This window comes from Macaca fascicularis, chromosome 6 (genome assembly GCF_037993035.2).
Source record: "Macaca fascicularis isolate 582-1 chromosome 6, T2T-MFA8v1.1".
Lineage (NCBI taxonomy): Eukaryota > Metazoa > Chordata > Mammalia > Primates > Cercopithecidae > Macaca > Macaca fascicularis.
The window spans coordinates 798,718-821,054 of NC_088380.1; the positions used below are offsets into that span (position 1 = coordinate 798,718).

The following is a 22,337-nucleotide window of genomic DNA, read 5'->3' on the forward strand; positions in this document are numbered from 1 at the left end:
GGTTCCTGAATCTTCTCCTGGCCTTGCTGAGCGCTGACGTGGCCTTTGGGCCTCTGTGAAGGCACCATCCATCCCCCCCACCCACCCACAGAGCCTGGCAAGCTCCTGGAACGCCGTCTCCTCGAGGGACCACACACCCTCCGTGCTCTGCCGTCAGCACCAGCTGTTTCCCTCCCTTCACCTCTGTCGTGGGCCAGATTGTGCCCCTGAAATTCCCACGTTAAACTCCCCAGGACCTGGGCATGTGAGTGTTAAAGAGGGGAGTACGGCACAGTGAGGTCACCGGGGTGGACCCTGATCCAATCGGACCCATGTCCCTGTAAGAGGAGGAGATTAGGGCACATTCGCACAGGGACAGCCATGTGAGGACACAGGAAGGCACCGTCTTCAAGCCCAGGACCAGGGTCCCACAGGAGCCCACTGCGCTGACACCGTGATCCAGAATGGTGCAAGAATAAATATCGTCCAAGGCACCAGACCTGTGGTACTTTGTTAGGCAGCCCTGGCAGATTACACGGTTCCTGTGGGATTTTGTTGTTTGCTTATGCATGTATTTATTTTATTGGAGATGGAGTCTCACTGTGTCGCCCAGGCTGCAGTGCAGTGGCGTGATCTCCACTCACTGCAACCTCCGCCTCCTAGTTTCAGGCGATTCTCCTGTCTCAGCCTCCTGAGTAGCTGGGATTATAGGCACCTGCCACCACCCCTGGCTAAGTTCTGTATTTTTAGTAGAGATGGGGTTTCACCATGTTGGCCAGGCTGGTCTCGAACTGCTGACCTCAGGTGATCCACCTGCCTCAGCCTCCCACAGTGCTGGGATTACAGGCGTGAGCCACTGTGCCTGGTCATTCACGTATTTTTTAGGAACTCAGGAATGGGTGGCAGTAACTATGGGTCCAAAGTCACAGACGCTCTGGGGACCAGGAGGTTGGGATTTCAACAGCAGCATCCTTAACCCTGAAGCTATGGAGTGGGCAGGCCAGGCCTAGGAACTGAAAGCCCAAAAGAAGCCTGGCGAAAGCTGCCTGTGGTTCTGAGCTGGGAGGAGGGAGGTGGAGGGATGGGACGCCCCCGGGAGGGGAGTTTGGGGACAGAGTTCCACACCCTCTTTGCTGACTGACTGATGAGGGGTGAGACGGGGCCCAGGCCTCCCACGGCTTGGCTGCTGTGGAGCAGTGGTTCTGTTGCTCACCACGGTGACTGCGTCATTCAGCAGCGACTCCCCGAAGACGATGATGAACAGGACCTCGTTGACGTGGACCTCCTCAAACACAGCCAGGACGGCCACCGGGTCCACAGCAGCGATGAGGCTGCCAAAGAGGAGGAAGTCCAGCAGCCCGATCTTCAGGTCGCCTGGAAGACAAGCCGGGCCGTGGGGCAGCTGCAGGACCCGCCACCAGAGAAGGAGGGCCCTGGGGAGAGGCTCGGTCGGGGGTCTGAGCCTGTCTGGCTGGCGCTGGTGGCATGGGGAGCTGGGTCAGCCTCCTGCATCCCTCCCACAGGCCCCAGCGCCCTCCAGGGAAGGCTGGTGTCTTCCTAGGGGGCCTATCCCATCTGAGCAAGACAGACAGACAGACCAACCCTGGCCCTCTCCTTCGTATTTGGGTGGATGGGGGCCTCAGCTGGCACAGCGCAGCCTAAAGAGAATCAAGCCCCTCCCGCTGCAACACCAGGGTTCCCAGCCCAGCAGTGAAGGCGTCTGAGGCAGGTGGGTGTAGGGGGACTGCATGCCGGGGAGGGACGGGGGCCCATCACCTGGAGTGACGTCCCAGGAGGAGCAAGTGGGGCCGACCTAGGACAGGCCTGGAGCTGGGACACACAGCACCATGGGGCACAGCCAGGGAGGGGCAGGTGGGAGGGCTGTTGGGGATGTGGGGGAAGACTGTGGGGATAAGCAAGGCTGCGGTGGGAGCAAGGGACCTGAAAGACATGGGTCCATGTGGTCCCCAGCTCCCGGCCGGCTTCCCTCCCTGCATCTGCCTGTGGGCTCTGGTGCACCTGCCTGTGGGCTCTGGTGCCCCTCGCTGGGGAGGTTTTACTGAAATGCAGCCTCATCCTTCACAAGTCTTTGCCATTCAACCCAGGGTTCAGGCCTCATGGAGGCCATGTGGAGGTGCCAGGCTCCAGGGGACCCTCAGGGAACTGAGTGTGGCCGCATGGCCCCGAGAGCCTGCCCTCGTTCACGGCCGCAGGGCTCAGAGGACACTGGGCCTCTCTGCTGCCTTCCCGGCCGTGAGGGTCCAGCGACCAGGAGACGTGAGGGTGTGGGAGAGGCCACCCAGGGAGGGGCTGTCCCCAATGAGCCCCCCGCCCACACACAGCTTCTGCCTCTCTGCTGGGCTGGAGTGGAACCCACCACCCCTCTGGCCTGAGGCTCGGGCTTGTGGGGGGTTTGTCCCTGGAGCCAGACGGGCCCCAGGAGACAGCAGAGAGCAGCCTGACCAGGGGTTTCTTTGCTAGCGCCTGGGTGGGGACAGATTGGGGTCGTCTCTGCGGTGACTAAACCCCGAGTTTGCTGTGAGCTCCTAAGCGCCGGCAGCCTCTGGCCAGCGTCACAACACCCCGAGGAAGTGACAGATGCCAGAGGAACCAGCGTTCGGGGAGTTAAAGTCTTCGCGTTGGAATGGGAACCACACAAGCCTTCTCCACCTCCACGCTCAGGCTTCAGGATGCGAATCCCCTTCAAGGTCATCTTTAAACTCAGCCTCCTGGCTCTGCCACCCCCAGGGCACTGATGGCCCTGGTGGATGTCCTGGGACTCCAAGCAGGCAGGGGTCCTGGGGTCAGCTGCGTTCAAACTCCCCGGCCAGCAGCCTTCCCGTCTGGGCAGTTGCCCATGTGCTGGCCATGCCAGGAGGGTTCATGCCACCAGACTGTGTGTTCCAGGCCTCTCTCCACCATGTGCTTTGCCTGTGCAAGGGCCTCTGATGCCTGAAGCTCCCGTAGGGCCTGTCCCCATGCTGCCCGGACAGCCCCCAGGCCAGCACTGCCATGTCGACCCTTTCCCGTGGGGCACATCTGGCCTTGAGACGCTCCACAGGGCTTGGTCAGTCGCAGCCTCCCAGCTCTCTAGGACTCCCAGGAATGGGACGGACCTGCCGGCCATGGGCATCTCTGTTCCAGGACCTCAAGCAGCACCCAGCTTTGACCACCTGGGCCCCGAGGCTGAGTGCAGGCCTCCAGCATCCATGTCACCTGGGGAGCGGCCTCCCTCGAGAGGGCACAGTGATGGCCGGGACACGTGTTTCCCACAAGCAGCGCTGTTGGAGGACAGTGGAGCCCAGTGCGGCGAGGGGCAGGGGTGGGCCAGGGCCGACGTCCTGGTGTTGCGAGTCCTCCAGGCTTCATGGTGCAGGCGCAGCAAGGACGTCCTCCTCCAGGCTCGGCCAGTCGCACTGAGGACATTCTGCTTCGTACAAGGGAAATCCGGCAGTGTCTGGCCAGTGCTAGGTGGGGACCATCGGGACCAGCAGCCACGGAGCCATGGAGTGTGCCTGGCTCTCAAAGGAGTGGCCCTGACGGCCAGACTGGTCAAAGGCTACTCCGTCCCACACTCTGGGAGGAAGCGCTTGGCTGGGATCTCATGGGCGAGGGGCCATCTGGCAAGGTAGGCATGACCCTCGAGGGGCCGCAGGTCCAGGAGTCTGCTACAACCCCTGAGGCTTTCCCTTGGGTCCGGTGGCGAGGGCGGCTGCCCTGTCTGAGGTGTGTCCTGACACCTATGGCATTGCCCACATGACGGGTGACACCCACAGCGCCGGCCCGAGCCTGCCATCCATGAGCCTGTCTGCACCCTCGGCAGCTTTCCCTGGGCTGCGCCTGGTGGGTGATGCCGGATGGCAAGGGCTCCAGGGAGGAGTGAGAAGGCCCCAGGGGACCACATGCTGGGGAGGGGTGGCCCCAACCCAGGAGCTCCTCTTTCTCCACTGTGGTCTCAGGTTTCAGCCCCTTGATTCCCATGGAGAGGCTGGGCCATGCTCTCCCTTGAACCAGACGGAAAATTGGCAATTCTTGTGAGTCCGGTTCAGCTGGTGGACATGTTTGAGGCTGAATTCTCCAGACAGGAGGGGAGGCCAGATGAGGGCAGCAGGTACCGGAGGCCTGTGCTCAGCCGTGGGGCCCAGCTGGTCAAAGCTGTAGCATCTCCGGCAGCAGCGGCGGGCATCAGGGCTGCACCACACCTGGCATATCGGGAGGTTCCAGCCATGCATGATCCGGCTCCAGGGTGGGAGGCGGTGCCTGAGAGACAAAGCACCCAAGACCAAAACCACACAGGCCGCTGTGGCTCCAGATATGGCTGCAGCCACATGGGTGCAGTGGTAGCCGAGCGGCTCCGGCACACAGGCTAGGAGGAACGATGCCCGATACACCAGGCTCTGCAGTCCTCCTTGTCTCCCTGGGACCTGGAGGCCGGTGAGTGTGGACGGACCCCGACCTCTGGCCAGTTGAGAGGCAGCCCCCAGCCACCTACAGCCCCCCAGACGAGCTGCTGAGATGGGAACGCCTCCCCAAGCAGAAAGTGTGCTGGGGCCTGGGGACGCGCAGGGGACCGGCCTGGGCCACGAGGGCCTATGGGGCTGCCAGTCACATTTCTCCCCCGACACTTACCGCCTGGAGGCCTGGGTGCGGCACCTCGACCTCTCTGAGCTGAGTCAGCCCGGCCCCTCCCGGGCCCCACCCTGAGCCCTGGCCGGGGCAGTGGCGGTGCAGACTCACCCATGAGCCCGCTGAGGAACACGCCATAGAGCGACAGGCCGGTGGTGGCCGCGTTCCACACGGTGCCCACGACAGCGTACAGCAGGATGGTGCCCAGGTTGCCAAAGAAGAGTCGGTTGGGCATGAAGTAGCCGGCGTCCAGCACAATGGGAGGCAGCAGGTAGAAGAAGAAGACGGTGGGCGTCAGTGTGAAGGACGCGATGTGGTCGGCCGCCCAGACGATGCCGCCCAGCACCAGGCCCAGCACGATGAGCAGGGCGCTCTCGGGAACCACGCTGGTGACCTTGTGGGACAGGTGGAACCCTGCGGGGAAGGGAGGGAGGTCAGGGCTGGGCTGCGGGGGAGGGAGGGAGGTCAGGGCTGGGCTGCGGGGGAGGGGAGGGAGGTGTGGGGACCCGTGGGGGAGGGGAGGAACGTTGGGGCAGGGCCTGTCGGGGAGGGGAGGGGAGGGAGGTTGGGGGGACTTGTGGGGGAAGGGAGGAAGCTGGGGGGGAACCACAGGGGAGGGGAGGGAAGTCGGGGTGGGGCCTCAGGAGAGGGCAGGGAGGTGGCGGGAACCCGCGGCGGAGGGGAGGGAGATGGGGGCACCTGCAGGGGAGGGGAGGGAGGTCAGGGGGGACCTGTGGGGGAAGGCAGGGAGGTGGAGGAAACCCACGGGTGAGGGGAGGGAGGTCAGGGCAGGGCCCTCGGGGCAGGGGAGGGAGGTCCAGGTGACCAGGTCCCACGGGGCTCAGAGCTGCAGGCCCCCCCGACTTTTCAGGGAGCCCAAGAGGGCTGGGAAGGAGGAGGCTACAGGGGCAGTTGCTGGCGCCCCCAGAAGGGAGTCCGTTGGAGGAGGGTGCGGGTGCTACGGGGTGGAGGCCTGTACTGGGTGGACGGTGGGGGCCTCTGAACTGCCGTCCCCCCGCCCGGCTGGTTCTGGTCCCCCTGGGTCCCTGATTCGCTCTGTGCCTTGTGCCTCGGTGACCAAGGTCTGAGCTCACGCTGACTGTCCCTGAGGTGGCCAGAGTCTGCTCCCACTTGAGGCTGGTGTTTCAGACCCCTCCGGAGGTTGTCACCTGTCACCCCCTCTCCTCGTGCCCCCTCTCCTGGGATCACAGCCCCTGGGTGGGGCCTTCTAGGAAGGGTCTCTGGGTCCCACCAATGACGACCTACTCCACTCCCCACAGGTGAGCTTGAGGGTGGACAGCAGGCCCTGGGGACCCCCCATGGAGCCAACGTGCTTCACCCCGTCCCCCAGCACCATCGCCCCTGCCAGGACCTCGGAGTTAGAGGCTCTGCCCTGCCCTGTGGGTGGGGGTGCAGGCACCTATCTGGGCCACATCTCCTGTGTTTTAATTGGACTCAGAAAAAAAAAGGGTGATGAGAATTCCTGCGCTCGGCCTGATTTCAAAATAGTGGGAAGGCTGACAAATGAGGTGTGTCCTCTGGCTTAGGTGATGTAAGGGATAATGAGCTTCTTCTTTCCCTCAGCTGCTGGTTATTAAGTCTTCCTTGAAATTTAAAGAAAAGTTGTCTCCTGAGATGGCCGAGACCCCATTTAAGCACAGAGCAGTGGGAACAGGGAGGCTCCCTCGCAGACCACCTGCCTCCGAAGAACGTGTCAGCACAGCTGGAGGCAGCGGCCGTGTCCCCCACTTCCCGACTGCATGGCCCGGACGAGCTCGGCCCTCCCTGCCTGTTTTTCCCCTTGTAATTATGGAGTTCTTGCGGGGCCAAGTGCTGGCCCAGAGGAGGGAGGTGCTGTTTTGGATTTGCTGTCCCTTCCCCGTAGATGGTCTTACACCAAATACCACAGGCGGCATGGGCCCCTCTGGGGAGGGTGGCAGGCACAAGCCCCACACCTGTCCAGCCACCAGCACTGCACTGCGGTCTCCCAACCCCGTCCCAAGGACAGCAGCTCTGCCTGCTGCTCCAGATTCCAAAACACCAGCTCTGGGAGGCATCAGGGTTCAGAGGTCCCTGCTTTCAGGATCGGAGGTCCTGCTGTGGACCCCTGTCCCCACCATGTGCCCCACAGGCTCTCTGAGGCCCCCGATGGCCCTAACGCGTGCCCCAACAGCCCACTCCTCAGCAGCACCCTCCCCAGATCTGGGCTCACGGGGCTGGCAGCCCAGCAGGAAAACTGGGGCCCTTCTCCTCCTCTGGGCTCCACGGCCTGGTCCCTGTGGTGGCCAAAGACAGACCTGGCCTCACAGAGCTTTTGGGAAGAGACATGGGTGGCACCTTCCAGGCCTGCGAGAGGAAGGCTGTGGCCTCTGCTCAGGGCAGCCTGGGGCCCTCTCCACACCCGGAACTCAGCAGGTCCTAGGCTGGCCTGGGAATCTGCACACTAAGGGCTCCGAGGCCTTTGGGAGTCCTGCTGGGGGGTCCCTGTGGTGCAGGAAGGCCTGGGGCAGGTGTTCCCACATCTGCAGCCTCCTGATTTCTTTATTAATGTCCAGAGAGAAGTGGAGTTTACCACCTTCTGTTCCTTCCTGAGGGTTGTAAATCCTGGCCTTGGTATCCCGAGCTGTGTTAGGAAGACCAGGGTGGTCTGTGCCCAGTGCCAGCGCCTGCCCACCCACAGGCCAGCCTGTGCCTCTCACATCTGTCTTTGGTGACGTCGTCACCTCCGCTGCTGCCCCACGAGTGCCTAGCAAAGCCCGGCACAGCCGTGGTGATGGTGACCCCTGGAGGCTGCCCAGCCCCTGGCGAGACCCACCCAGGCCGCTGTTTTCTACACGACGCACATTTTTTGCCTCTGCCCACGTCCCAGGCTGGCTCCTGTAGGGGTAACCAGCTCACCTGTCCTCCCCTTTCCAGGGTCACAAGACCCAGGAGATGGTGTTTGTCCAATAGGGCTTGTGGAGCAGCCAGTGGGGCACTTGTGGCCCCTCAGTGCCCGCCGGCATGTGGGCCGCTTTGAGGATAAAATCCAGTGACCACAGAGACCGTGCACCCCCAGGTGGGGGCACCGTGGCCGAAGGTCAGACCTGGGAAGCAGCAGGAGCCTCGGAGCTCCAGGACACACTCGCCCTTGGTGGCTGCAAACACTTGGCCCAGGGCCTTTTTTTTCAGGGCTTGGGTCTTTTAGCCACAGTCTTTCAAAATTAGATTCACAGCGATCACCACCATTGTGAAGCTACCCGAGACAACTGCGGGGCCAGCAGGTCAGGGATGCAGGGACCAGCTTTGTCTTCAAAAACAACAACGCAACTCTGTGCCCTGGGGACTCACACCTGGGTGCTCCCCGCACCACTGCGGACCCTCCGCCACACTGCAGTGCGGCCGCTGGTTACGGTAAAAGCCTGTTAACTGGGACACGGGTGGGTGAGGGACAGGCTGGCTTCAGACCAAACACTCCTGCTCAGAAGTAAGCCCTGAAAATCCACAGAAAACATCCTCTGACCTTGGTAGTCACTGAGAAAATATACATACATACGCACAAACGCCGCGTAGGCGAGACGGCGGTGGTTTCCAACATTCTGCCATCCGGGGTTGGAAAGAGTGTTGGACACGCCTTTTCCCATGTGCTGCGCGTCGGAGGGCAGCTCCTGTAGTCTTCAGGGTGTGTGCGTGTTGAGTTGGGAGCTCACCTGTGTCCCTCTGCATGGGACGTGCCGGTCCCACCTGCCCACGGGGGAGGAGCCGCACCCATTCCCACCGTCCAGGCAGGCGTGAGCCGCATCTCCTGAGAGGCCCAGCCTAACAGCCTCTGACAACCTGTGGGTGACGCGTGAGCAACCCCCTGTTCTGTGAATGAGTCCAGTTGACTTGCTCCCCTGCTGGGCACTGATCCTACCGACACGAGGTTCTTTGTGAGCTGGAAAATCCAGCCTTTGCTTATGGGGCCAGTGTGGATGGGTCCGGTATGGATGCGGCTGGTGTAGATAGGGCTGGTACGGACTGGGGTGGTGTGGATGGGGCCGGTGTGGACACCAGGCTGGTGTGGACTGGGGTGGTGTGGACACGGGGCTGGTGTAGACAGGGCCAGTGTGGACAGGGCTGGGGGCCAGTGTGGACACGGGGCCAGTGTGGACGGGGCTGATGTGGACAGGGCCAGTGTGGACGGGGCTGGTGTGTACACGGGTCCGGTGTGGACGGGGCTGGTGTGTACACGGGTCCGGTGTGGACGGGGCTGGTGTGTACACGGGTCCGGTGTGGATGGGGCCGGGCCCTGAGTCCGTCTGCCGCAGCCTGTGTGGCTTCCAAACAAGGGGACAAACGTGGAGACATGCAGGCCCTTAGGTAACTGATTGCCGAGGCTGGAGAGTCACAGCTAATTAAGCACACAATGGCTTGGCGGCCTGATGGTTACGACAGGGGACAGACGCTTTTAGTTCTAATTACAAACCCTGTGCCTGGAGGAGGAAGGGCCGGCGCTGGCAAACCGGACATTTCTGGAGTGGGCGCCGGAAAGGGCTTCTCTCTGGGCCCCGGGGGCGCTCAGGAAGGCCACAGCCGACGCATGTCACACCCCTCAGAGCACAGAGGGACGGCGCTTGGTCAGGCCCGGGGCCTCCGCTGCCTCCAAGGACCCTTCAAGGTGACAGAGATTCAGCCGAGTCCACAAAAATGCAACAGCGCAGTCAATCCTGTGGTTTTACTTTAACAGGAGCATGTCCCGGAGGGTTAAACTCTGCCTCCCAGAAACAGCCCGGCTGAGCGGGGGGGGGGGGGGCAGCGAGGCCAGGAAGGTGGGCGGAAGCACAGGTACCCACTCTCCGGGGCACAAGCGGCCGGGGCGTTCCACAGGCAGGCGCAGACACATGCAGGAACACGTGCACGCACAGACTCGTAGAGACAGAGACGTGCAGGACGCACAGAGACACAGAGACGCACAGAGACCCACGCAGGGCCCACCCCATTCTCCTAGCAGAGCCGTGGGTCTGAGTTCTCCGCCACCCGCCCCTGCAGGTCCAGCGGAGCTCACCAGTGCACTCTGACCTCAGTTGACCTCAGTATCACTTTGCCCGCCTGCGGGGCACCGGCGAGGAATCCCGGTAAATGTGTCGGCCGTCAAGCCCAGGGCAGAGGTAAAGGTGCTCACGGCGTCCACCGTGCAGCCTGGCAGATGTGCCTGCGTGACCCCACGCGTCCCTGCCTGTGGGTGCGGTTCCCAGTGAGTGCTCAGGTTGGTGTGGGACAGGGGAGCCGGCTCCCGGGGGGCTGGGCGGGGACCCCTTCTCCGAGCAAGGCCGGGCCTCGGGGCCGGGAAGCTGCTTCCTGCCAGATGAAGTTCACACAGCACCGAGAACAGCCCGTTCGGGATTGGGCTCTGCGCTCAAGTCACAAGGTGTTTTTAGACATTGTACATTTACAACACTCAGGCAAACCTAGTCGGGTTTTACATGGAAACATGAACATTGCCAGCGGTTCCCTAGAGAACCAGATCCTTCAATTCCAAACCACCCTGAGCAACAGCGCTGGGGCAGAATGAAGGCAGCCTCAGAGCCAGCTGGCCTCTGTCCAGCACGCCGGGAAGACCCCACACCCCTTCCTCTCTGAGACCCAGCCGCTCCGCCCCCTCCGAGACAGCCCCGCCCCCTCCGAGACAGCCACGCCCCATCTGAGATGGCCACGCCCCCTCCGAGACAGCCACGCCCTCTGAGACGGCCCCGCCTCCTCTGAGACGGCCACGCCCCCTGTGAGACGGCCCCGCCCCCTCCGAGACGGCCCGGCCCCCTTATTAGCAGCCTGAGAACAGATGAATACAGGCAGGTCCCAAGCTGCCCACAGCAGCGAAAAGACCTGGCTGCAGATCCCAGCTGCCACCATCTCAGGGCTTCGCTCAAAGCAGCAACAAGCCTCAGCCACCAGAGGCCCAGTGGCGCCTTCCAGGGACCACAGCGGAACACAGGCCCCAGCAAGACACCGGTCCCAACGTCCTGGGGCAACCCGAGTCACGAGACACGTGAAGAAGAGGGAATGTGGCCCAGCTCAAATCAGAGGAGAACTCAAGATGGTCAGACCCTGGAATCAGCAGACAAGGGCCTAAAACAGCTGCTCAAGGATAGAAAAGAAACGTCCTCATAATCACTTAAAAAGGACAAACCGCAGCAGTGCAGTGGAACAGGGCTTGGCACGTTTTTTCTTAAAGGCAGATTGTCAGTATTTCAGGTTCTTCGAGCTGCCAACAGGAGGATCGCTTCACAACCACTCACTACCACTGTGGCTGAAAGCCACTGTAATGACACAGATGGGCGTCGAAAGCTGCCGTAACAACACAGACGGGTGTTCCAGTTAAACTTTGCAAAAACCAGTGGGCAGCCCACGGGCTGTAGTTTGCTGACACCTAAAATAGAACTTATCAAAGAGAACCAAGCGGAAACCCTAGAATCTCTGACATAAAAACTCAATGGATAGACTTACGAGCAGACAGAAATGACAGCAAAGAGAGTGAACTGGAAGACAGATCAATAGAAATCATCCAATCGGAAAAACAAGGAGAAAAAAATACTTTTTAAAGTGACCGGAGCCTCGTTGGTCTGTGGGGCAAAATCAACAGCCTGTAGCCGCAGCACTCTGGGAGGCCAAGGCAGGAGGATCGCTTGAACCTAGGAGTTCAAGACCAGCCTGGGCAACATAGCAAAACCCCGTCTCAACAAAAAAATTTAAAAATTAGCTAAGCCTGGTGGTTTGTGCCCATAGTCCCAGCTACTCAGGGGGTGAGGCCAGAGGATCCATTGAGCCTGGGGGGGGTCGAGGCCACACTCCAGTCTGGGTGACAGACAGAGCGAAGTCCCATCCTCGCCCAGAAAAAAGCCTAATGTATGTGTAGCTGGAGCTCTGGAAAGAAGGGAAAATGGGGCAGGGGAACCTTGATGAACGAATGGTAGAAAATGTCTCAGTTTGTTGAAAGACACACATTTATAGGTTTGAGAAATTTTGCAAACCCCAAGCTATGCAAATATGGGGAAAATCATACCTATGGGCACGTCATAGTCAAACTGCTGAAAATCAAAAGCAAGCAGAGAATCCTGCAATGTGTATAATGTGTGTGTGAGTTACTAATAAAGAACTTTCTTCTTGTTCCATGAAATGGGCAAGAAAAGAAGACGTGTCCACTGGAAATCTCATCCACGGCAGTGGTTTCTCCTGAATCGGCGAATCGTCTGTGCGAGGCTGGGGCCTCTGGACAGACACCTGGGCTCCCAGAGCTCTTGGGGGGCTCCCATCTTCACCTGGTGCCTGGATTCTCAGGGTCCCACCCACCCCCACCTTCCTCACACTTCACCCTCTCTTCTGTCTTGCCCTGTAAAATCATTCATTTCAAAGTAGAAATTATGAAAAACCCTCTTGATCAATCACGGAAGTTTAGCACTCCCTGTGTTTTTGCCTTTGGTTTATCAACAACTAAACAAGGGAAGGGAACAAGCTTCTGTGGAAGCTTCCAGCAAGCGAGACAGTGTCCTACGTGAGGCGCCTGGGGAGGGAAGGTGCCAGAAGCCATCGCTGCGGGGCTTCCTCTGCTCCGAACCCCGGGGAACCCAAGGGGCACGCGTCTCCCCATGTTCTTGCAGCCCCCACATCCTGTGACCCACCCAGGAGGTGTGACCTGCCTTCCTTGCCTCAGGCTCCCCTCTGTAAAGTGAGGACACAGCCCCCCGGGGCTGCAGCGAGGGCCCAGGGCGGTAGACGTGCAGGGTCCAGGACTGGCTGAACCTTGAGCCGCTGCAGGGGCCATGGGATTTGGCCCTCAGGAGAGAACTCCGTGGGCCTCCTCTGGTGTGTCCGGTGGCAGCGGCCAGATCTCAGGCTCCCCAGGCTCACGGCCCCACTGGCTCCTCCTATTGCCCTTGGGTGAGGGCTCGGGGTGGGGACAGCAGACAAACCCTCAGCTGCTGGGCAGTGTCTCCCTCGGGGGCTGTGGGCACCGGGACCTGTACCCCTCAGAGCTGTGAGGCTACTGTCTCTAAATGCGGGGGCTGAAGGAGAAGGGGTGTTCGTGCCCAGCTCCTGGCCAGCCACCGACGTGGCCCCTGCATGGGGGCCAGGCCAGAGTCTCAGAGGGCAGGGGTGCGGATGGTTGGGTGGCACACAGCGGGGGCTCACACCTCAGCTAGCAAAGTGGCTCCCAGACCCGATGCCTGTGCCTGGCAGAGCAGCAGACGCCTGCGGGGCACAGCGGCCATGTGGGCGCCACACGGAGCACAGCGCTGAGAAGCAGGGGCCAGCAGCAGCCACCCCTCCCCTGCTTTCCCTGCACAAAAGGGAAAAGGCCTCAGAATGGCATGGATGCAGTGACCCCTTTAATAGAATGAGGGGATGGCGGCCCCGGTGGCTGGAGACCTGGAAAATGAGAAACAGCAGCCTCCTCAGTTTTCAGCTTCAGAGGCTCTTAAGGGAGGGAGGCTGCTGTGGGAGGAGCATCTGGACATGTGCTGGGGGTGACCTTTGGAAGGGGCGGGGAGTGACCATGGTGGGGAGAGTGACTGTGGGGGGAGAGTGACTGGGGGGGATAGTGCCAGTGGGGGGTGTGGGGAGTGGCCATGGGCGGGAGAATGACTGGGGGGGTGGGGAGTGACCATGGCAGGGAGAGCGACTGGGGGGTGGGGAGCGACCATGGCGGGGAGAGTCACTTTGGGGGAGGTGGGGAGCGACCATGGTGGGGGGAAGAGAGTGACCATTATAGGGGGTGGGGAGAGTGGCCGTGTTGGGAGGGGAGTGACTACCATGGAGATGAAATGAATGTGAACCACTGAGGCAAAGGCATGAGGCCTCCTCACTTTGGGGTGGGGTTGGGGTGCAGGTGGAGCCTCTGAAAGGCTTCGAAGAGTTTGCAAATGCCCTGCAGGGGGGCAAGTTCGGGTCTTGCTGACCTTTCTCCCTTAGGAGAGGAACTCCAGCGGGGCTGTGCTCTCCGGGAAATTCTTTTGTGCAGGTCGACTGTGTGGGCAGGTTCCAAGCCTGCTAACTGCTCACGTGGCCACGGACACCACCACTATCAGGGAGCCATCCTCCTCTACCTATCTATCCACCACTATCCTGCTCGCGAAGCCAGGACTTTGTCACGAGCTTCGCCTGGACGCAGGAGCAGGGGGCGGTTGGGAGGATTGATTCTTGATACTGATGCCACCTGGAGAGGACAAAGGTGGAAAGACACGCGAAAGGCACCTAGAACCAGGGGCCCGAGATGGGGGCTGGAGACGTGCGGGACTGACTGAGCTGCAGAAAGGGTGCTGGGGCACGCAGCACGGCCAGGGCAGCCCGCACAGGGCACATTCTTACGTGAGGTGTGCCCTGTGTCTCCGTCATTTGCCCCAAATGCAGGAGGGCCCAGGGTCCTCCCAAGGGCCCCCACACTGCTCCCTGTCCTGTGGGGCCACCCCACCAAGTAAGGCACCACTCCAGAGCCCGGACAGCCGCAAACCAGAGCCAGACCCCGGGGGTTCCCCACCCTCCGGGCGCTGCTACCAGGGACCTGTCTGGCCACTTCCCAACAGGCTGTTTTAACCCATGCAGATCTGGTTTCCTCATGGAAGGTGATAATCTTGACTTTTCTGGGCAGTTGTGAAGATTAAAAATCAGACTCCTTCAGAGAGAGTGGGTTGACTTTGTTCTCAAACCCGAGGAAAACGAAAGATAAGACGTGTTACTTATTATCCTTGTTTTTAAGTTTTCGGGTCAGGTCAGAAGGAGGGGTCCAGCTGCTTCTCTCTCTCTCTCTTTTTTTTTTTTTTTTTTTAAATAATGTCTGGCTCTATTGCCCAGGCTGGAGTGCAGGTATGCAGCCTCCACATCCCAGGTTCAAGTGATCCTCCTACCTCAGCCTCCCTAGTGGCTGGGACCACAGGCAAGCACCACCAGGCCTGGCTAATTTTTGTATTTTTTGTAGAGATGGGGTTTCACCATGTTGCCCAGCCTGGTCTCAAACTCCTGGGCTCATGTGATCCTCCAGCCTTGGCTTCCCAAAGTGCTGGGATTACAGGTTGAGCCACTGCACTCATCCTGGGGAGATCCAAAGACACTGGCATCCCATCCCCAACCCCAACACCCGAGTCCCTGCCCCACAGACACCTGAATCCCCGCCCCGCAGACACCCGAGTCCCCGCCCCGCAGACACCCGAATCCCCGCCCCGCAGACACCCGAATCCCCGCCCCGCAGACACCCGAGTCCCCGCCCCGCAGACACCCGAGTCCCCGCCCCGCAGACACCCGAATCCCCGCCCCGCAGACACCCGAGTCCCCGCCCCGCAGACACCCGAATCCCCGCCCACACCCGAGTCCCCGCCCCGCAGACACCCGAATCCCCGCCCCGCAGACACCCGAATCCCCGCCCCGCAGACACCCGAGTCCCCGCCCCGCCCACACCCGAGTCCCCGCCCCGCAGACACCCGAATCCCCGCCCACACCCGAGTCCCCGCCCCGCCCACACCCGAGTCCCCGCCCACACCCGTGTGGCTGCAGTTCTCCTTCAGCTTCCTGGCGCCCGCCCCTCACACCAATGGAGCCAGGAGAAGGGGTGAGGGGTGCTCAGCCTCGGAGCCCAGCTGCGGAATCACAGGCAGCCCAGAGCGCGCCCGGGGATGGAGACACCGCAGGGAGACGCAGGCCTCAGCATCACCATCGCCCCCACGCCGTAAGGGCAAGGCCATCAGAGAGGAAGACCTCCCGGGAGTCAAACGTGACAGCTAAAGTTTAAAACTCAACAGAGGAGTTGAAAGAGGAGGTTAAGAATTTCTCTCAGGCCGGACGTGGTGACTCACACCTGTGAACTCAGCACTTTGAGAGGCAGAGGCGGGAGAATCATTTGAGCCCAGGAGTTCGAGACCAACCTGGGCAACGTAGTGAGACCCCATCTCTACAAAATACCAAAACTAGCCAGGCATGGCTTGCCTGTGGTCCCAGCTACTTGGGAGGCTGAGGCAGGAGGATCACTTGAGCCTGGGACGTGGAGGCTGCTATGAGCTGAGATCGCACCACTGCATTCCAACCTGGGTGACAGAACCAGATCCCGTCTCAAAAAAAAAAAAAAAAAAAAAAAAAAAAAAAAATTATCTCCAAAGATAGAGAAAAAAGACACATAAAGAAAATGTAGGGCCAGGCATGGTGGCTCACGCCTGTAATCCCAGCACTAGCACTTTGGGGGACTAATGGTGGGGTGGATCACTTGAGGCCAGGAGTTAAAGACCAGCCTGGGCAGCATGGTGAAACTGTCTCTACTAAAGTAAATTACAAAAATTAGCTGGGTACGGTGGCCCACGCCTGTAATCCCAGCTACTCAGGAGGCTGAGGCATAAAGAATCACTTGAAGCCAAGAGGTGGAGGTTGCAGTGAGTCGAGTGCACGCCACTGCACTGCAGCCTGGGCAACAGAGCTAGATGGAAGGAAGGAAGGAAGGAGGGAGGAAAAGAAGGGAGGAAGGGAGGAAGGGAGGGAGAGAGGAAGGAAGGGCTTGAGGGCAGAGTAGGCTGGACACATGTGGGCTGAATGTGGAACCCTGGAACTCAGGCGTGGGCAGAAGATGGAGAACCATGGACAGGCACCGCCACAGCCGTTCCCAGAACCAAGCTTGCGTTTCCAGACTCAGTGGCCCGCCAGGGACCTGGCACAGCAGGTGAAGTTAGCTACACCCCAAAGCACTTCAGGGAGTGAGAGGAGAATGGGGCGCGGGGAGGGGGAGGAGGCCCCCTGCAAAGCAGCAGGAACGAGGAAGGCCTCCAAGTCTTGCATGGACGCCAGAAGAAGCTGGCGCAGGGCCTGATGATTTGGAAGGGAAACCAGTTCCCGCGGCGTGAATCAAGCAAGGCAAAGGCATCTCAGAGGGGCTGTGGGGGCAGCTGGCATTGGCCCCCCTGCAGTCAGCGCTCAGCCGCACAGCACTCAGCTGGCTTCCCAGGGCCTGAGCAGGGATGGGGGAGGCTTCAGGAGAAGAGGGGCTCCGGCGATGTGGAGGAGAGTGTGTCGGGGAGACAGGTGCTGGGCTGGACAGGGGGAGCCGCTGGAGGTCTGGGGGCATTGGAAGCAGGCGGATCCCCAGGTGCTTGGGCCCCTCACAGAGTGTAGCAGCTTGCTGGGAGCAGAGCCACTTGCTGGAAGCTCAGAGAAGGCTGCCAAGAGCAGCAACAGAGAGCATGGTTCCCTCCAGGCACAGCCAGATGCTGTGTGGGGAAGCAAACGTGGCCATACACTGCCACCGAGCTCTAAGGTGTTCATGGTGGGAAGGCCAGACCCCGCGGGACACACCCCAAGAGCCCGCACCACGCTTGGTCCCGGCCTGGAGACAGGGGCCGGCGCAGTCAGGCTGTCTCCAAGCCCGGGGTGGAGACCTCATTGGGCTTTACTGTGGCGACCGCAGGGGAGCAGGGCCCAGGGGACAAGGTGGGCATAGACTGCTGTTTTCTTGAGTGAACCCTAGAACCACTTGATTTTTCATCTGACAAAGCTAACCGAGGAAAAGATGAGGCCCATGGATGCATGAGCTCTCTGCCTGGCAGGGGAACATGCCCAGTGCATTTTCAGGTATTTGCTGAGGGCCCGCTACCCACGGGCTGAACAGACTCAGCCGGGAAAGGCCCAGGCAGGCGTCCGTGGGTGCCATCTTCTGTGAGTCAATGGGTTCAGCTGCCTGGGGAATCCTACGGGGGGAAGGCAAGGGAAACGGAGGTGAAGGAGCCGTGGGAAAGGCCAGGGCTGCTGGGTGCAGGGGTGCGTGGGAAGACGCGCCAGCAGCACACGCAGCTTTCTCTGGGCACTGCTGTGCTCTGAGACCTCCCATGGCTCACACTGTCTCAAAGCTGTGCCTGGACACCTGCTGTCCCACCAGGTCTTCCCGTGTCTCCCCTGGCCTCAGCCCTTCTTCCTGTCTCTGCAGGTTCCACCCTGCATTCTTGTAACCTCCCATCACGATTCCCTCCAGCCTCATAATAAGGGGTCAGATACCTGCCCATCCACCTGTGAGATCCTAAAATATCCAACACGCACCAGCAAAACTGTGAGCCACAAGGAGAGCACTGTGGTCCCACTGGCCTTGCTGGGCAGGGGCAAGAGTGTCTGACTGTTCTCGGATGGCAAGGCTGGCATTTAAGTGTACAAAAGACCTAAATGTAAAACACAGAACTATAAAATTTCTAGAAGATAGCATGGAAGAAAAGCTACATAACCTGGGGTTTGGTGATGAATTTTTCGATCAACACCAAAAGCATGAGTGATAAAAGAAAAAAATGATAAATCGGACTTTATTAAATTAAAAACTTTTTCTCTGCAAAAGAAGACATCTGCAAAACATGTATCTCCTAAAGAGTTTATAATTCAAAACACACAAAGGACTCTAAAAACTCAATAGGAAAAATAAACAACCCGCTGAGAAATGAGCCAAACATCTGGGCAGACCCCTCACCAAAGACAGGCAGACGGCAGATAAGCCCCTGAAATACGCACGGCAGCCCATGTCATGGTGGAGCCGCAAATTAAAACACACGGAGACACCATCACGCCCCCGTTAGCGTGGCTGAAACCCAGGACACGGATAGCACCGAAGGCCGGCGAGGATGTGGGGTCACAGGAGTGTGCCCTCAGCACTGCTGGGGGCACAGGGTGGTGCAGCCACTTGGAAGAAAGCACGGCAGTTTCCTACAAACCTAAGCAGGCCATGACCCAATGGTCAGGCCCACAGGATTGAAATCCTCTGTCCACACAAGAGCCTGCACATGGAGGTTTATAGCAGCTTTATTCATAATCACCAAAAAACCCTGGAAGCGACTGAGATGTCCTTCAGTAGGTGGATGGATCCAGACAGTGGAATCTCATTCAGTGCTAAGAAGAAATGAGCTGTCAAGCCATGAACAGATACGGAGGAAACACAGATGCAATGAATAAGTAAAATAAGCCGCTTTCAGAAGGCTGCACGCTATAGGTTTCCAACTACATGACATTCTGGAAAAGGCACAACTATGGAGACAGTGGTTGCCACGGGTTGGGGGAGAGAGGGATGAACAGGCAGAGCACAGAGGATTTTTAGGGCCGTGAAGTTCTCTGGATGAGACTGTAATGCTGGATCCATGTCATTGTACCCGTGTCCAAACCCACAGAAGTGCAACACCAAGAATGAGCCCTAATGTAAACTGTGGACCTCAATTAATATAATGTATCAAGAGTGGCTGCATCATGACAAAGGTATCACACCAATGCCGCCTGTTAGCAGTAGGGGGGACTGGGGGAGGGAAGGGCTGGGGTGTGGCTAGAGGGAACGTTATACTATCAGCTCAATATTCTGTAAATCCACAACTTTACTAAGAAACTTAAGTCCATTCATTTTCTAAGAAAGGGCGTCCCCGAAGCTGTGGGGGGGGGGGGCGCTCCTTTTGGGGTGGGCTGGAGAAGGCCAGGCTGAGGGGATGAGGACAGCATTCCAGGCAGAGAGTGTGTGCGGTGGGCAGGCGGAGCCCAGGCAGAGGCACCCCTGGAGGAAGGGCCAGGCGTGCAGAGGCCTGGCGGCCAGTCTCCTCTTGACCCACCTATCAATTCTGACTCCACGGTGCCGACACTACTGTCCAGCGTCACCAAGATCAGAGCAAATACCAGTCCCACTTTTCACTAGAAGATAAAAGGGGGAAAGGCGGTTACAGAGGTTTCCACTGCAGCAAAACCCAAGAGAGCGGAAACTGAGGCTGGAGAATTGCCTCCTGCAGCAACACTGAGACTTCGGAACCTGGACACCAGGAGGGTGAGGGAGGAGGGTGTGCACCTACTGTGGGCTGCGTGGTGTGGGCTGGGACCACTGAGACCCAGCTGCTGAGACTCCAGCAAACCACAAAGCCAGGGATGCTTCTGGAACACGACAGTGGCACTGGTTACAGCCGGGACGCAGCAGCCCCTTTGGGGTTTTGACTGGCAACATTTACCTCGGGCAGTGTCTGGGAGCTCCATTTTGTTGATGCTTTTTGGGGAGGAGAAAGGCTGGGAGGAAGGCTGGTGCATGGCACAGCCGCTGTGCCGGGACGCAGGTGCTAGATGGGCCCTCACACACGGGAGCCCCACCCCCTGCTCTAACAGAGCCCAAGTGCCCCCTAAAAGCATGTGGCCCCTCTGAGGATGCGGAGTGGGATGGGAGGAGAGCGCCAGGTGCACAAGTGATGCCCAGGGCCTGTGCCACCGGGGTGTGTGAGGCAGAGAATGCGTCAGCCCCGTGGGCAGTTGGGTGGGTCCTGACCACAGGGTTCCTGAGACACGGTGGATGCTGAGACGGCCACGTCTGACTTCCCAGCACACACCTGCTGCCTCCATGCAACACATGTGCTCCTCAGGGGCCCAGGGACAGCTCTGGTGGGCAGACAGCAGCCCTGGGCCCCCCTCGCCTTCTCCCCCTGTGATGTTGGTACACAGTAACGCAGCTCTCCCATTTGTCGGCACCTCTGGCAACAGGGCTGTGCCCGAGGGCTCCTCTCCCTCCGAAGGCAGGCGGGCCACACACAGCCACTGGAGCTTCTCCTGGGAGCAGCGCTCAACCAACCCAAGCCAGTTCCACCTGAAGAGACTCCCCCACTGTGTGCTGGGTGTGGGCGGCAGGCAAAATCCAGAGAAGCAGAGACGATGGTGCCTGGCAAGGCCCCAGCCCCGGCTCGGGAGGGCACCCTGCTTTCTGGGAAGAGGTTACTTCCCTAATCACAGTTGACTCTAACTAATCCTAAAATTAACCTTCAGATCTTGAGAAAACCAGGATTAAGACAGAAACCTGGAAGTGGCGCTCACATGGGTAAACCCTCGGGGAGGCGTGCTCAGGCCGTCCCGGTGCCGATTCCCAGACGCTTCACACGCGTGCTCAGGCCGTCCCGGTGCCGGTTCCCAGACGCGTCACACACGCGTGCTCAGGCCGTCCCGGTGCCGGTTCCCAGAGGCTTCACACACTCCCTCTTCCTCCCTGACCTGCGGTCTCCCAAGCTGTGTGCCGCCAGGGCTGTCAGTCCAGGGGCTCTGTCCCTCGGGGGGCTCTGAGGCCCGGCCTCCAGCCTGCGCCCTCCCTCCCCAGCTCCGCAGAGTCACCCAAGACCAGTGGCCACTGGCTCCACCACTCCTGGGGCCCACCTGCCCCCCGAGGCCCATCGGGCCTTGCCTGTCGGGGGCTTTGCTCACTGTGGTCCCTCGGGCAGCCCTGCCCAGTGGGTCCCACAGCCAGTAGGTGGGGAAGGAGTGCTATGGCCCACTGAGGGCCTCTGAGGACCGGGTTCTAAGGGGAATCTGTCTTCACTGTCCGGTCAGCCCCGTGTCCTCTGCACCAAACATCTGAGGCTGAATCTGAGGACAGAGCCCCCAGGAGCTGCTGTTCTTCCGCACTTTGTATCACCCCCAAAGCTCTTAGAAACAGGTGTTTTCAACTTTCGAATTCAGACTTGCAAGAAATCTTTTCCCAACAGAGAGCTCAAACCCTTGGACTTTGGCATGGCAACTCAGCAGGCGGTGAACTTGGAAGTTCCCTGATCCAAGGAGGAAGGAGAAAGGAGGAAGCTGCTGGTGCCCCCAGGCCCAGCTCCTTCCCTCTGCCCTAGCCCTGCACAGTCCAGAAGGGGACCCTGGCTTTGTCCCTGCCCAGGGCTGGCTCCCAGAACCAGATAGGGGGGACTGGCTGGGATGGCCCAGCACAAAGCCCTCAGGGATGCACTCAAAGGCCGCCCTCCAGAGACCAGGGTCTTGGCACGGGTCACCTGGTCTTTCCCGAAGGCAGAGCCTTCCATGAGGAGACGTGGGGAGATTTCTTGGCCCCCCACCCCCCACCCCAGAGTCCATGCCATCAACCTGGAGTCGCAGTCGCAGCCCTAACCATCCTCCCCAGCACAGCAGCACCAACGGCCAGGCCCACTCCCAGGATGTGCCCCTCCTGTTTCTGGAATTCCCCCTGCCCGGGGCAGCTATTACAGCCCCTCCTGCTCTGCCCGCCCCTCCCTCCTTCCTTTCAGGCCCCTGTGGACGGTGCACACATGGGAACCCCTTGGGCACCCCAGCTGCTCTCCTGACTCCGCCTGGGCACGGCCCCAGGCTCCATCTCAATTCTTCCTAGACTGACAAGAAGAGGCTTTGGAAATGGACTTGACACACAGCCAGCCCCAAGGGAAGGCCGGCAATCGGACAGAGCAGGGAGCCCAGAGCTCAGGCTGGTAAAGGTACTCGCCAACGTGAGGGAGCCACCCAGAGCTCACCCCAGCTCTGAACATGGTCATCACATGGCCAGAGTGCAAGGACCACCTTCCGCTTCTCCTCCACGGGTTCCCCTGCTCCCTAGACACACACATTCCCTGCTGCTCCTCAAACACCCACACATTACTGCTTGCCACTCACACGCCCATGCACAACCCCACCACTCACACACCCACATACACTCCTCCGCCCCTCACACACACACACTCCCCCGCCACTCACACACACACACTCCCCCGCCACTCACACACACACTCCCCCTACCCCTCACACACACACACACACACTCCCCCTGCCCCTCACACACACACACTCCCCCCCGGCCCTCACACACACACACACACCCCAGCCCTCACACACTCACACACTCCCCCCGGCCCTCACACACACACACTCCCCCCCGGCCCTCACACACACACACACACTCCCCCCGGCCCTCACACACACACACACACACTCCCCCCGGCCCTCACACACACACACACACCCCGGCCCTCACACACACA

The 22,337-nt window shown here is 60.1% G+C and overlaps 1 protein-coding gene across 1 annotated transcript in view; it reads right to left on the minus strand.

The window, feature by feature from the left end:
- Positions 1 to 22,337, minus strand: part of SLC9A3 (solute carrier family 9 member A3) — a 47,141-nt gene that overhangs the window by 15,352 nt on the left and 9,452 nt on the right. The window contains exons 2-3 of the mRNA XM_005556525.5: positions 4,717 to 5,019; positions 1,193 to 1,353 (exon numbers count right to left, since the gene is read on the minus strand). Of these exons, the coding sequence (XP_005556582.3) occupies positions 1,193 to 1,353; positions 4,717 to 5,019 (464 nt within the window). The remainder of the gene's footprint in view (positions 1 to 1,192; positions 1,354 to 4,716; positions 5,020 to 22,337) is intronic.